This window comes from Danio rerio, chromosome 5 (genome assembly GCF_052040795.2).
Source record: "Danio rerio strain M-AB ecotype USA chromosome 5, GRCz13ab, whole genome shotgun sequence".
Classification (NCBI taxonomy): domain Eukaryota; kingdom Metazoa; phylum Chordata; class Actinopteri; order Cypriniformes; family Danionidae; genus Danio; species Danio rerio.
Genome location: NC_141025.1, coordinates 9,846,427 through 9,858,138, shown reverse-complemented (window position 1 = coordinate 9,858,138; position 11,712 = coordinate 9,846,427). Strand labels below are relative to the sequence as shown.

The following is an 11,712-nucleotide window of genomic DNA, read 5'->3' as shown; positions in this document are numbered from 1 at the left end:
TTGTATATGAGGAAAATATTAAAGCAAATACTAAAGGTCATAACTTTATTCATCTACAGAACACTGAATGAAGATATCTGAATGAAGAGATCTCCTTAATCCTTCATAGACAGCAAGATTCCTGACTATGAGAATACTTTAATTTGCACATAAAACAAAAATAACTTGATTCAACCGTTTTTTCCCTCAGTGTCAGTATAGGGCACGCGTTCACATGTCGTGCCTCTGACATACAACTCTGGATGCGCTTGTGCATTTTTTAAAAGAGAGGAAGTCGTGCGCAGGCATCCGGAGAGGTGTATGTCACTGCACAGTGCTTGTGAACGCGTGTCCTATAATCACACTGAGGAGAAGAAACTGTGAATGAAAATGTTTGTTTTATGTGAAGGCCTATGATCTGTTTTGAGGATGTTTTTGTGGACTTCTGGATAAAGGAGAATATCTAAGATAAAAATAAAGATAGTAAAAATAATTCTGAAGATGAACATGAGGATGAGTAATGAATAGCATAACTTACTTTTTATGTTTTATTTATTATTAATTTTTTGTTTCTAGAAGAACTTCGGATTGGTCAATAGCATGGCCAGTTATAGATTTATATTTCAATACAGGCAGTTTTTATTGTTTTATTTACAATGATTTTTTAAAATTTATTTTTTAAAATTGTTTTATTTATTAAAGATTTAAAGCAAATACTAAAGGTAGTAACTTTATTCATCTTCAGAACACGAATGAAGATATCTGAATGAAGAGATCTCCTTAATCCTTCATAGACAGAAAGATTCCAGACTATGAGAATACTTTAATTTGCACATAAAACAAAATAACTTGATTCAACAGTTTCTTCCCTCAGTGTCAGTATAGGGCACGCGTTCACATGTCGTGCCTCTGACATACAACTCTGGATGCGCTTGTGCATTTTTTCAAAGAGAGGAAGTCGTGCGCAGGCATCCGGAGAGGTGTATGTCACTGCACAGTGCTTGTGAACGCGTGTCCTATAATCACACTGAGGAGAAGAAACTGTGAATGAAAATGTTTGTTTTATGTGAAGGCATATTGTAGGTTTTGAGGATGTTTTTGTAGACTTTGAGTCTGGATGAGGCAGAATATCTAAGATAAAAGTAAAAATAGTAAAAATACTTCTGAAGATGAACATGAGGATGAATAATGAATAGCATAACTTACTTTTTATGTTTTATTTATTAATTTTTTTTTGTTTCTAGAAGAATTTCTGATTGGTCAATAACATAGCCAACATTATATAACACTATATTTCAATACAGGCAGTTTTTATCGTTTTATTTATTAATGATGTTTTTTATTTTATTTTAATATTTTTTTTACTTTTTTATTGTTTAATTTATAATGATGTTTTTTTTATTTATTTATTTTGACTTTTTTATTGTTTTATTTATTAATGTTTTTTAATTTTTATTATTTTTACTTTTTTATTGTTTTATTTATTAATGTTTTTTAATTTTTATTATTTTTACTTTTTTATTGTTTTATTTATTAATGTTTTACAGTTTTGTGGCCAAATTGGCTGGTGAGTGATAATGTTCATTGGAAACCCTGTATATATATCAGTTGATCCCAGTAGTCATTGGTCGAGAGTCTCTCTCTTCTGGCTCAAATTACATATTTTAGAAAGAGACACCCAAAATATATGGACCTGGACTGGGAACGACTGAGATATATATTTTTATTTTTTTTTTTATTATACATTTTATTTTAGCACATGGAAGTGCAAGAGTTAAAGCAAAAGCTGAAATTAAAGTGCGGGAAGGAGTATGTACACTATATGAAGGTCTACTCTAGACTGTTAAGTGCTTTTTTTTCTTTATATGAAATTTAATTAGAGCCAGTGTACATGTTGAAAAATAGGAGAGATGTAACAATGCAGAACCAAATTATGTTCAGCTTTTTCTCTCTGTAATGGATGAAGTTATGTTTAGCTAAAGGACTGTGGTGGTGTGGTTGGACTGGCTAAATGCCATTTCTCCTCATTACTGCTCGTTCTCCTCCTGAAACAAAAGCAGTGATCAGGTTTACAGCTTTAATGCATTAAACAAACGACATATCATTAAAAGAAAAGCAATAAATGTCAAGTAAAAAAGAAAACTTAAGAACACAAGACTGTCATCTGACACTAGCTGGGTTTCCATCAGCCTGTGTTAATGCTTCTTCTTAAGTATCACATGAGAAACAAGTTTCTGTAAAAATCCCTTAATTCAAAAAACGTTTTAATGCTCACTTGAGGTCATTTTGGACTCGTGTGTAAAAGGGTTCATGATGGAAATGCATTTGTCAAATTAACCTTGATGTAGCGAACATTTCTCAATTACACTTGTTTACTGTTGGTTATGAGGTTACCAATACTACAGATCAGCTGCTCGACCAACTTGATGGAAATCATTAGCACATAATCCGCATTTATAAATACTAAATATATATATTTAGTGCACTTTGAGAAGATGTGCTTCACATTAGGATGGAAACTCAGCTCATGACAGTTTAATTTCACTGACATCAAAATCTATTCATTACCTTAAACCAGGCATGGACACGGAGTGTATGCAACTTTAGCCGATCGCTGTAGGTAATCTGCAGACAACCGGTGATGAAATCGCTGCATTCTGTGTAGAAAAAGAGGAAGAGATGCATGTAATTATTACCTTAAATTGTAAACCTTTCATTGACATTCAAAATGTCCATCACCACTCTGTTTAGCTGAAGTGCAGATCTCACCTTTTGACCATCCATATTTCTGAAAATAACCGCTTTTCAACTTGAGGAGTTGACGGTTTTTTGGATACTTTCGGAACATTAGGAAATACTGGAGAATCCCGAGTGACCACACTGTCGCTGGCTCGCCGTAGTATATGCCAGTCTTTCTAAACTCTGGAGGGCAGTACTTTAATGTGCCTAAAAAAAGAATGTGTTTCCATTAGCACAACATCTAAATTTCCAGGCGTACCCAAACCCGGTCCTGGAGGATCTGTGTCCTGCAGAGTTTAACTCTCCCCAATCAGACACACCTGAACAAGCTAATCAAAGAATTCTAAGTGAAGTTTATTTATAAACTAATTTCGACAGGATCACGTGCTTATTGCTTGCAGCCGGCCTTACATTATTCAGTTCATGATTCACCAATCAGACGATTCCTAAGCCACTATAGATACTCTAAGTTCCATATAACAGCCATCTTTGATTTAAAGAATCCCCCCATCCACCCCTACTCCTCTTATGAGCTTATGAGCATGCCAAACAAGCTTTATAATCAATCATCAGCTAAGTGTGAACTCTTGAAACATTTTCTGTCAGGTGTGTTGAAGCAAGTTGGTGTAAACTCTGTAGGCCACCGGCCCTCTAGGACTGAGCCTTGGCACCTCTGGTATAGATAAACAACAACAGATGTGACCCTTGAGCCATCACAAGAGCTCCTTAGAGCTTTGAGGGATTTACTTACCCCAATAGTCAGAGTAGAAGCCTTCAGTTAGGAGTTCACCACACCCGAAGTCAATCAATTTGACTTCAAAGGTCAGTGGGCTAAACAGCAAGTTGTCAGGCTTGATATCGCGGTGAAACACATTGCGTTTGCAGCACGCGTGAGCTGCGGTTGTTGTCTGGAACATGATTTTCCGTAACAAGTCCTCTCCGATGTTTCCACTGTGGTTTTTTAAATATTCATCTAAGCTCATAAAGGTTATGGGCCGCTCTAGGATCATAATGTAGCGATCGGCCTCCACCTTCCATTCCAGAAGCTTAATAATTTCTTTAACCCTAATGCCTTTATTGGCAAGAAAGTGCAGAGCGATCTCCGCTGGAAGTGGCTGGTCAAATCCATCCTAGAAGAAAGACAGTTGTTAAGATCGTTTGATAAAGTTATTTCCTGTTAAAACTGTTGCTGACGTCTATCATAAAAAGCAGTGGGCAGATCATAAAGAGCAAAACAAAGACAGACACATTTATAAAGGAGAATAACTGACACATAGCACGTTTCTAAAATATCTGCAAACATATTATGGTATTTATGTACTTTAAAAGAGTCAAAAATGTACACACAGCACCTCTAAATTGACATGTTTGAAATAGACACAGTTATTCAGAGCAAAGAGCACAGACTACTTACAACACGGATGAATCGCTTGACCTCGAACGTGGCAATTTTCACTGCAACATGTTGGCCATCTTGTAAACGGGTTCCTTCGAAAACAGTTCCAAAGCCTCCTTTGCCCAGCTTAGCACCAATTTTATAGCTCCTTGTTTTGATCTCTGTAAAAAGAAAAATAAGAGAAGTTAATAAAACTTGTGAATTAGTGACAGTGCTACCTTTGTGTAAAACTACCTGCTCCATCAGGGGTCACCACAGCAGAATTAACCCCATCATCTAAATCCTTCTTTTTCTGTCTTCCCTATATATATGATTATGATTTATATAGATATTTCCATCTCAGTTATCAGCTATCCCTGGACAAAATGTGTATGCGCTTATTTCACGCGGCCGCCATTTTAAAGAACCAAAGCGAGGCTGCGGTGGGAAGAAACCAGGAAGTATAGGACCAGCACTGTAAACATTGCAGTAACATGCTGTGCATTATTATAAGAATTTAAAATGCAGAAATGGTGTAAACATCACTTTAATATCAATCAGTAAGTTTAATTTAAACAATTGAAAGCAATTAAGCATCAAACAACATCACAATCTCTGTAAGAGTAATATGCTCAAGTGTCCTCCTGGGCTTCAGTTCATAGCACTAGTTTAAACACTGAGGGGACGCTTTCCTGCTTCAGCCTATGTCACCCAGTGAGTGATAAAACACTGCAGTCCTCTGTAGCACATCCTCGTGTTGTCTGTAATAGTGTTGTCCCGGTATTGAAGTTTTAAAACTGTCCATTTCCGCTAACATTAAAGCGCCGCTGAGCACGGATGACTCAACTGATCTTCACGGCTGTTCCAGTCTCTGTGTATCTGTGTTTGCACTCAGCTCAGCTCAACTTCACCCAGTGCAAACACAGATACACAAAGTCTGGAGCGCGAAGCAGCCGTGAAGATCAGTCGAGTCATCAAGCAGTTTGCTCGTCTGTGTTTGTACTCGATAAACAACGGAGGTTAAACTGATGACCTTCTCGGCCAATCACAAGCATTTCTGTTGAGCACTGGTGAACACAATGGCAAATCAGCGCTGTATTAAGAAAGGCATCTACAGTGCCTTAAATGTTAACAGGAAATTGACGTTTTTCTTTAAATTCAGTATCGTGACAAGTCTAACATGGTGAAAGAATCAGTTCATTAACTCGAGTTTGATAAATGGCATCTAAAACGTGTGTTTGGGAAAGAAAACATTAGATAACTGGTGCCATTTTCCTTAACTTAGCTGAAAATGAGCTCTGATATCCCTTTTTTTTTCACCATTCATTCAGAACGGACCTTTGGGTCACTGGGAAGACGGTGAAATGATAAATTTGTTCCACTTTCTCTTCGCTGATAAGATACACAGCCAGCTACACAACGTTACTATGTAACTCCCAACCATACTGTACTTCCGGGTTTCTTCCCACCGCAGTCTCGATTTCGCTTTTAAAAATGGCAGCCGCGTGAAATCAGTCTATTACAGCCAGTTTAAAGCATAAAAGTGATGAAAACACTATTAAAATATGCATGTGTGTTGGGTGACTAGGGTGTCATGCTAGTAAACTTACCAATGATGTTTGTGTCTTTATCCTTCTGCTTCATTGGCTGAGGTGGATCAGCGTCCTTTGTCTTACAGGTTGCACCTTTAGCGACATCTTTACAGCCGGGCTTAGCAGGTACCACATTTGGAGATTTGAAATGAACGCCGCGCTTAGCAGGTACCACATTTGGAGATTTGATATTACTACAGCCGGGCTTAGCAGGTACCACATTTGGAGATTTGATATTACTACAGCCGGGCTTAGCAGGTACCACATTTGGATATTTGAAATGAACGCCGGGCTTAGCAGGGACCACATTTGGAGATTTGGTAGTACTACAGCCGGGCTTAGCAGGGACCACATTTGGAGATTTGGTAGTACTACAGCCGGGCTTAGCAGGTAGCACATTTGGAGATTTGATATTACTACAGCCGGGCTTAGCAGGTACCACATTTGGAGATTTGATATTACTACAGCCGGGCTTAGCAGGTACCACATTTGGATATTTGAAATGAACGCCGGGCTTAGCAGGGACCACATTTGGACATTTGATATTACTACAGCCGGGCTTAGCAGGTACCACATTTGGATATTTGAAATGAACGCCGGGCTTAGCAGGGACCACATTTGGAGATTTGGTAGTACTACAGCCGGGCTTAGCAGGGACCACATTTGGAGATTTGGTAGTACTACAGCCGGGCTTAGCAGGTAGCACATTTGGAGATTTGATATTACTACAGCCGGGCTTAGCAGGTACCACATTTGGAGATTTGATATTACTACAGCCGGGCTTAGCAGGTACCACATTTGGATATTTGAAATGAACGCCGGGCTTAGCAGGGACCACATTTGGACATTTGATATTACTACAGCCGGGCTTAGCAGGTACCACATTTGGATATTTGATATTACTACAGCCGGGCTTAGCAGGTACCACATTTGGAGATTTGATATTACTACAGCCGGGCTTAGCAGGGACCACATTTGGAGGGGGGTCATCCCCACAGCCGGACTCAGCAGACAGAAAATCTGTGGAGGGGTCATCACCACAGCCCGACTCAGCAGACAGAAAATCTGTGCAGGGGTCATCACCACAGCCCGACTCAGCAGACAGAAAATCTGTGGAGGGGTCATCACCACAGCCCGACTCAGCAGTGAAGAAGCTGCTGTAGGAGCTGGCAGTGAGCTCACTACTACAGTTGAATCCGGCTGAGGAAAACTCTTGAGGGAAGTCATCACTACTGCTGGACTTAGCGTAGGAAATGTTTGGAGGAGCATCATTACTGCTGGAGGAGCTGGCCGAGTCCTCACTGTGATCATCGACAGGCTCTACCAGTGATGGTTCTTCACCGTGAACACTGTCAGGCTCTACCAGTGATGGTTCTTCACCGTGAACACTGTCAGGCTCTACCAGTGATGGTTCTTCACCGTGAACACTGTCAGGCTCTACCAGTGATGGTTCTTCACCGTGAACACTGTCAGGCTCTACCAGTGATGGTTCTTCACCGTGAACACTGTCAGGCTCTACCAGTGATGGTTCTTCACCGTGAACACTGTCAGGCTCTACTAGTGATTGTTCTTCACCGTGAACACTGTCAGGCTCTACTAGTGATTGTTCTTCACCGTGAACACTGTCAGGCTCTACCAGTGATTGTTCCACACTCTGACCATCAACAGGTTCCTCCAGTGATGGTTCCTCAATCTGAACATCGATCTGTTGCTCCAGATGCAAAGATGATTCTTCACACCAGTCACCGACTTCTCGACCTAAAAGAAGGAATAATATGAAACAAAAGATTTTAGTTTTAGTTAAATAACATTTATCCAGTGTTTACAATTGATATAATCAAATGCTGGTAATTGTGAAGTGACTTTTAGGGTCATTTATTTCTACTTTTAGTTGTTGGTTAGTGCACATGCAGGGATGTTTTTGCTGTGACCAGCATCGTGATTTTAATCGAGTTGCTGAATGTATATATAATCAGGTCATCCAAATATTTGTTGTTAAAGTGCACCTATTTGACCCCTTTTACAAGATGTAAGATAAGCCTTTGGTGTCTCCAGAAGGTGTCTGTAAAAGTTCAGCTCAACATACCCATCAGATAATAGACCATTCGCTAAGTCCCGCCCTCCTTAGTAACTGTTGCTACGCCTGTCAAGCTTTCGTGCCTGGCACGTCTATTGTAATGTGTATGCGCCGGTGTCAGACATTCCCATGGATATAATTAGTCATTTTTGGCAAACAGGTGAGATATCCGAGAAAGCCAGACAAAACAGGACTGCAGTATGCATTACAGGAGTATATTCACCACATAATAGGCAACCGATTAGAAAATAACTTAATCAAAATTGAAGCTAGGTTAGCCTAGCCGCCTCATACACTGACCATTCAACAGCTTAGTTCATGCACAGCAGGAGAGGTGAAATTTTAAAATAACCAAAATAACCCAATAATAACTGATTAAACCGTGATTTCTCTATTTTTAGCCAAAAAGCCTGATTATGTTGTGCATGAAATATAGCATTACTAACCGACGAGAAAACACACATGAACAGTGCTTCTCCATAATTCAGTCATAGAAAGAACAGCCAGAAAGGGGAAATTGATGGATTTGTGCTAATTATTAACATTATTGACCCATAACAATGTACAGTATCTATTACTGTCAGTATGTTTGTGCTTTTTATACAGTTTCTATTCTAACTTGCAGTTAAGTGGAAAAAAATTTACTAATTAAAACGCAAATCAGAGTATAAATAGCAGAAGTGAACAAACAGATATTCAGCAAATATTAATCCGACACCAAATATAAAACCAGACACTAACCCGCTATAACATCATCACCAATGACTAATGTTAAATCTCTGAAAACATCAGTGAATTGTAGCTCTGACATTGGCATGAGGGTTATAAATGACTGAAAAGCAGCTGCGGGTGAAGTATATTGATCGCAAATGCTCAGATTGTGATCACATCTCGCTTTTGTTGTGTTGATATGTAATTTCAAATATTCTTAGCTTGAAACAGATGGAAATATGATTGCTATTAGTATGACTACTATGGCGAGGGCATAAACGGAGCAGCGCTCATAATGTCCAGCAAAAAAAAAAGAAAAGAGACAGCTGGGAAACAGAACCTGCTTTGTATTTTAACGTCAGAAAAAAAAGAGATTTATTGGGTTTATATCACTCTAATATGACAGTGGACACACTATACCTACACACAGTTGTGTCGTAACAGCTTACAAAAGATGATTTTCATTATAGGTGCCCTTTAAGTTCATGGTTAGACACTGGATATTAGGCTTCTGGATATTGAGATCTTCATTTCAGCCATTAAATTAGGCCTATTATGCCTAAATTAAAAATGTCACATGATGAATTTACTGTTCATAATCAAATTCACTTTGAATTTAATGATTTGTTTTGTATAAATACATGTCAATATGAACTTGTATGTTATATTTTGTGTCATATAACAATAAATCAAATAAGCCTAAGCTTGGCAAAAACAACTACATGTAAAAACTATAAGAATAGGTTTCATGTTTTTCACTACAAATACAGTTAAAATCTTCAATATCAGCATTTGTTATCCATTAAACCACTGCATTGTGTTTTAGCATATATTCCCAAAGGATTTAGTGGTGTTAAGATGCCACCAGTAGATGACAGCAAATTACAAGTAGAGACAAGGAATCTAACAGGGGTGTCGAACTCAAATCTACATTTTGTTTTATTGTTTTGTTTCAGGACACCTGTGGGGAAACAGACCAGCAGGACATTGGAGGGCACATGGGAAAATTGTGACCATACGCGCACATTCACTACGGACAATTTAGCCTACCCAATTCACCTATATCGCATGTCTTTAGACTTGTGGGGGAAACCGGATCACCCTGAGGAAATCCACGCCAACACGGGGAGAACATGCAAACTCCACATTGAATCACCAACGGACCCAGCCGGGGCTCGAACTAGAGACCTTCTTGCTGTGAGGCGAGTGTGCTACCCACTGTGCCACCGTGACACCCAGTAATGTATATTATCGTATTAAAATAATCTTTTTGTTTTCTTTTTGGTGCCCATTGAATGCTTGACAAGCACAGCTTTGAACACTACTTTTAAAAATACTCTTGAAACCATTTCTGAACAATTGTTTCTATTAAAGCAGTACGTTTTTGCCATTTTTTGAACAACTAAAAATGTTTTAAGATGCATTTGTCTAATAAAGAAGTTCTTTACTTTAATATTCTTCTGTTATCTGTTGTTTCTTTCACCCTTTGTAATGTATAGCTATTGTAAGTTAACTGATAAGCGACTTTAGAAATTGATAAGCAGTAAAGAACTAAACATTTTCAATTAAAATGAGCTTAAGATTTTATAATTGGGTAAACAGAACTTTAATGGTGGAAATAACTTAAATTTGTAAACATTTACATTTAGTCATTTAGCAGACGCTTTTATCCAAAGCGACTTACAATTGAGGACAAGGAAGCAACTCACACAACTATAAGAGCAACAATGAATAAGTGCTATAGGCAAGTTTCAGGTCTGTAAAGTCTAAGAAGGAAAGTATTAGTATTATTATTATTTTATTTATTTATTTTTTTTGGGTACAGTTAGTGTGATATTCAGAGAAGCAATTGCAGATTAGGAAGTGAAGTGGAGCCTAAATAGTTGAGTTTAACAAAAACTGCTTAAAATATTGGGTTACACCAACCAATAAATTTGAGTAAAACCATTTACTAGGATACTCATAAAGAGGCATGCAAAAGTGATGCACTATATTCTTAAGGAAATCTAGCATATTATTTTCCCTGTGCACATTGAGATTTTATTTATTAATTTTGCATGGCAGTAGACAACATTTTTCTGTTCATTTTATAACACAAATTAGGATGTTAAAAAATCTTCATTTGTGTTCAGAAGAAGATAGAAGGTCTTAGGTGTTTGGAGTGACGTGAAGGTGAGTAATTAATAACAGCGTTTGCATTTTTGGGTGAACTAACCCTTCCATCTTGAAGCAGAGAAAATGATTTTGTCTTTACAGATTACCAATGCATAATTAAAAAACTTAATGCAAAGCAAAAATACTTTACTTAGTTTTTGTCTTGTTTTTAGTCCAAATATAAAACATTAAATCAAGAAGCATTTTAGTAAGTAAAAATATTTTCTTGTTTCAGAATTATATCAAAACAAGCGTTCCTTAAAACAAGCTAAATAATCTGCCAGAGGGCAAGTAAAATGTATTTCAAAGCATTATTTTGCTTGTTTTAAGGAAAAAATTACTTAATTTTCACTCATTATTTCTAAAAACCAGGAAATATTTTCGCTCGTCTAGAACAAAGATTCTTGATTTAAGAATTTTGAGATATCTGGGCTAGAAACAAGACAAAACTATTATTTTATATCATTGTTGGCACCATATTAGACACATTTGTGAGACGTTTGACACCCTGTGTAGAGCGGTTTTCATTAGGCCTGTGTTAATATTCACTTTGTATTTTAGTAAATAATATTTACAGTAGGGTAAAACAGGTGTAGAGCCCTACACAGACTCTAGTGTACAAAATGAGGTACATGTTCTTTAAACACAAAACATTATTTACCATCAGTGTTGGTCACAGGTGGTGGTACCGTGACCAGTCCTTCTTCTTGATGGTCCAGTGTTTCATCTTGACCTGAGACGGTGGTACTGATGTTTCTTTCTCTCAGGAAGAGAGCAATAGCTCCGAGTACGGTAAATAACATTAGGATTAGTTTCCGTACACTTAAATATGAGAAATGTTAAATACACCTACAATAAACACTGAAATTTACTGTAAGTAAGGCTAGTTTATCAGAGTAAGCCTCAATAAACCGTACGCTATCAATTGACAATGTAAGAAAAGCAAATTATTTAAAGCAAACTTCGTACAAACTCACTAGTTACTTGTCAAATAAGAGCAATGGCGGAATTTGGTTTGTAAGAGGCTATGTGTCTCCTACTGCGTCATAAATTCGAACGCGTTCCAACATTCCACAGTCACCTGT

General features: G+C 37.7%; 1 protein-coding gene across 3 annotated transcripts; it reads right to left on the bottom strand.

The window, feature by feature from the left end:
- Positions 1-1,830: 1,830 nt before the first annotated feature.
- On the bottom strand, positions 1,831-11,692 carry LOC147843844 (uncharacterized). Of its 3 annotated transcripts, XR_015490720.1 has the most exons (8): positions 11,289-11,692; positions 5,929-7,443; positions 5,704-5,879; positions 4,133-4,275; positions 3,470-3,848; positions 2,749-2,925; positions 2,548-2,636; positions 1,831-2,024 (listed from the first exon to the last, which is right to left on the bottom strand). XR_015490720.1 is itself a non-coding variant. In XM_087253160.1 (7 exons), the coding sequence occupies exons 1-7, from the start codon at positions 11,428-11,430 to the stop codon at positions 2,007-2,009; spliced, it is 2,688 nt and encodes an 895-aa protein (XP_087109286.1). In that variant the 5' UTR covers positions 11,431-11,692; the 3' UTR covers positions 1,831-2,006. The 3 variants fall into 3 exon arrangements, 2 of the variants coding, with proteins under 2 accessions (XP_087109286.1, XP_087109287.1); XM_087253160.1 differs by having other exon boundaries at positions 5,704-7,443; XM_087253161.1 differs by lacking the exon at positions 1,831-2,024 and having other exon boundaries at positions 2,530-2,636; positions 5,704-7,443.
- Between the last annotated feature and the right edge of the window lie 20 nt (positions 11,693-11,712).

Bases quoted from the DNA above. Each gene is read 5' to 3' on its own strand.
- LOC147843844 (XM_087253160.1), bottom strand. From the start codon at position 11,430: ATGTTATTTACCGTACTCGGAGCTATTGCTCTCTTCCTGAGAGAAAGA. The intron at 2,926-3,469 runs GTAAGTAAATCC...TTCTTTTTTTAG, and splicing joins CTTCTACTCTGACTATTGGG to GCACATTAAAGTACTGCCCT. The intron at 2,637-2,748 runs GTGAGATCTGCA...TTTTCTACACAG, and splicing joins GAAATATGGATGGTCAAAAG to AATGCAGCGATTTCATCACC.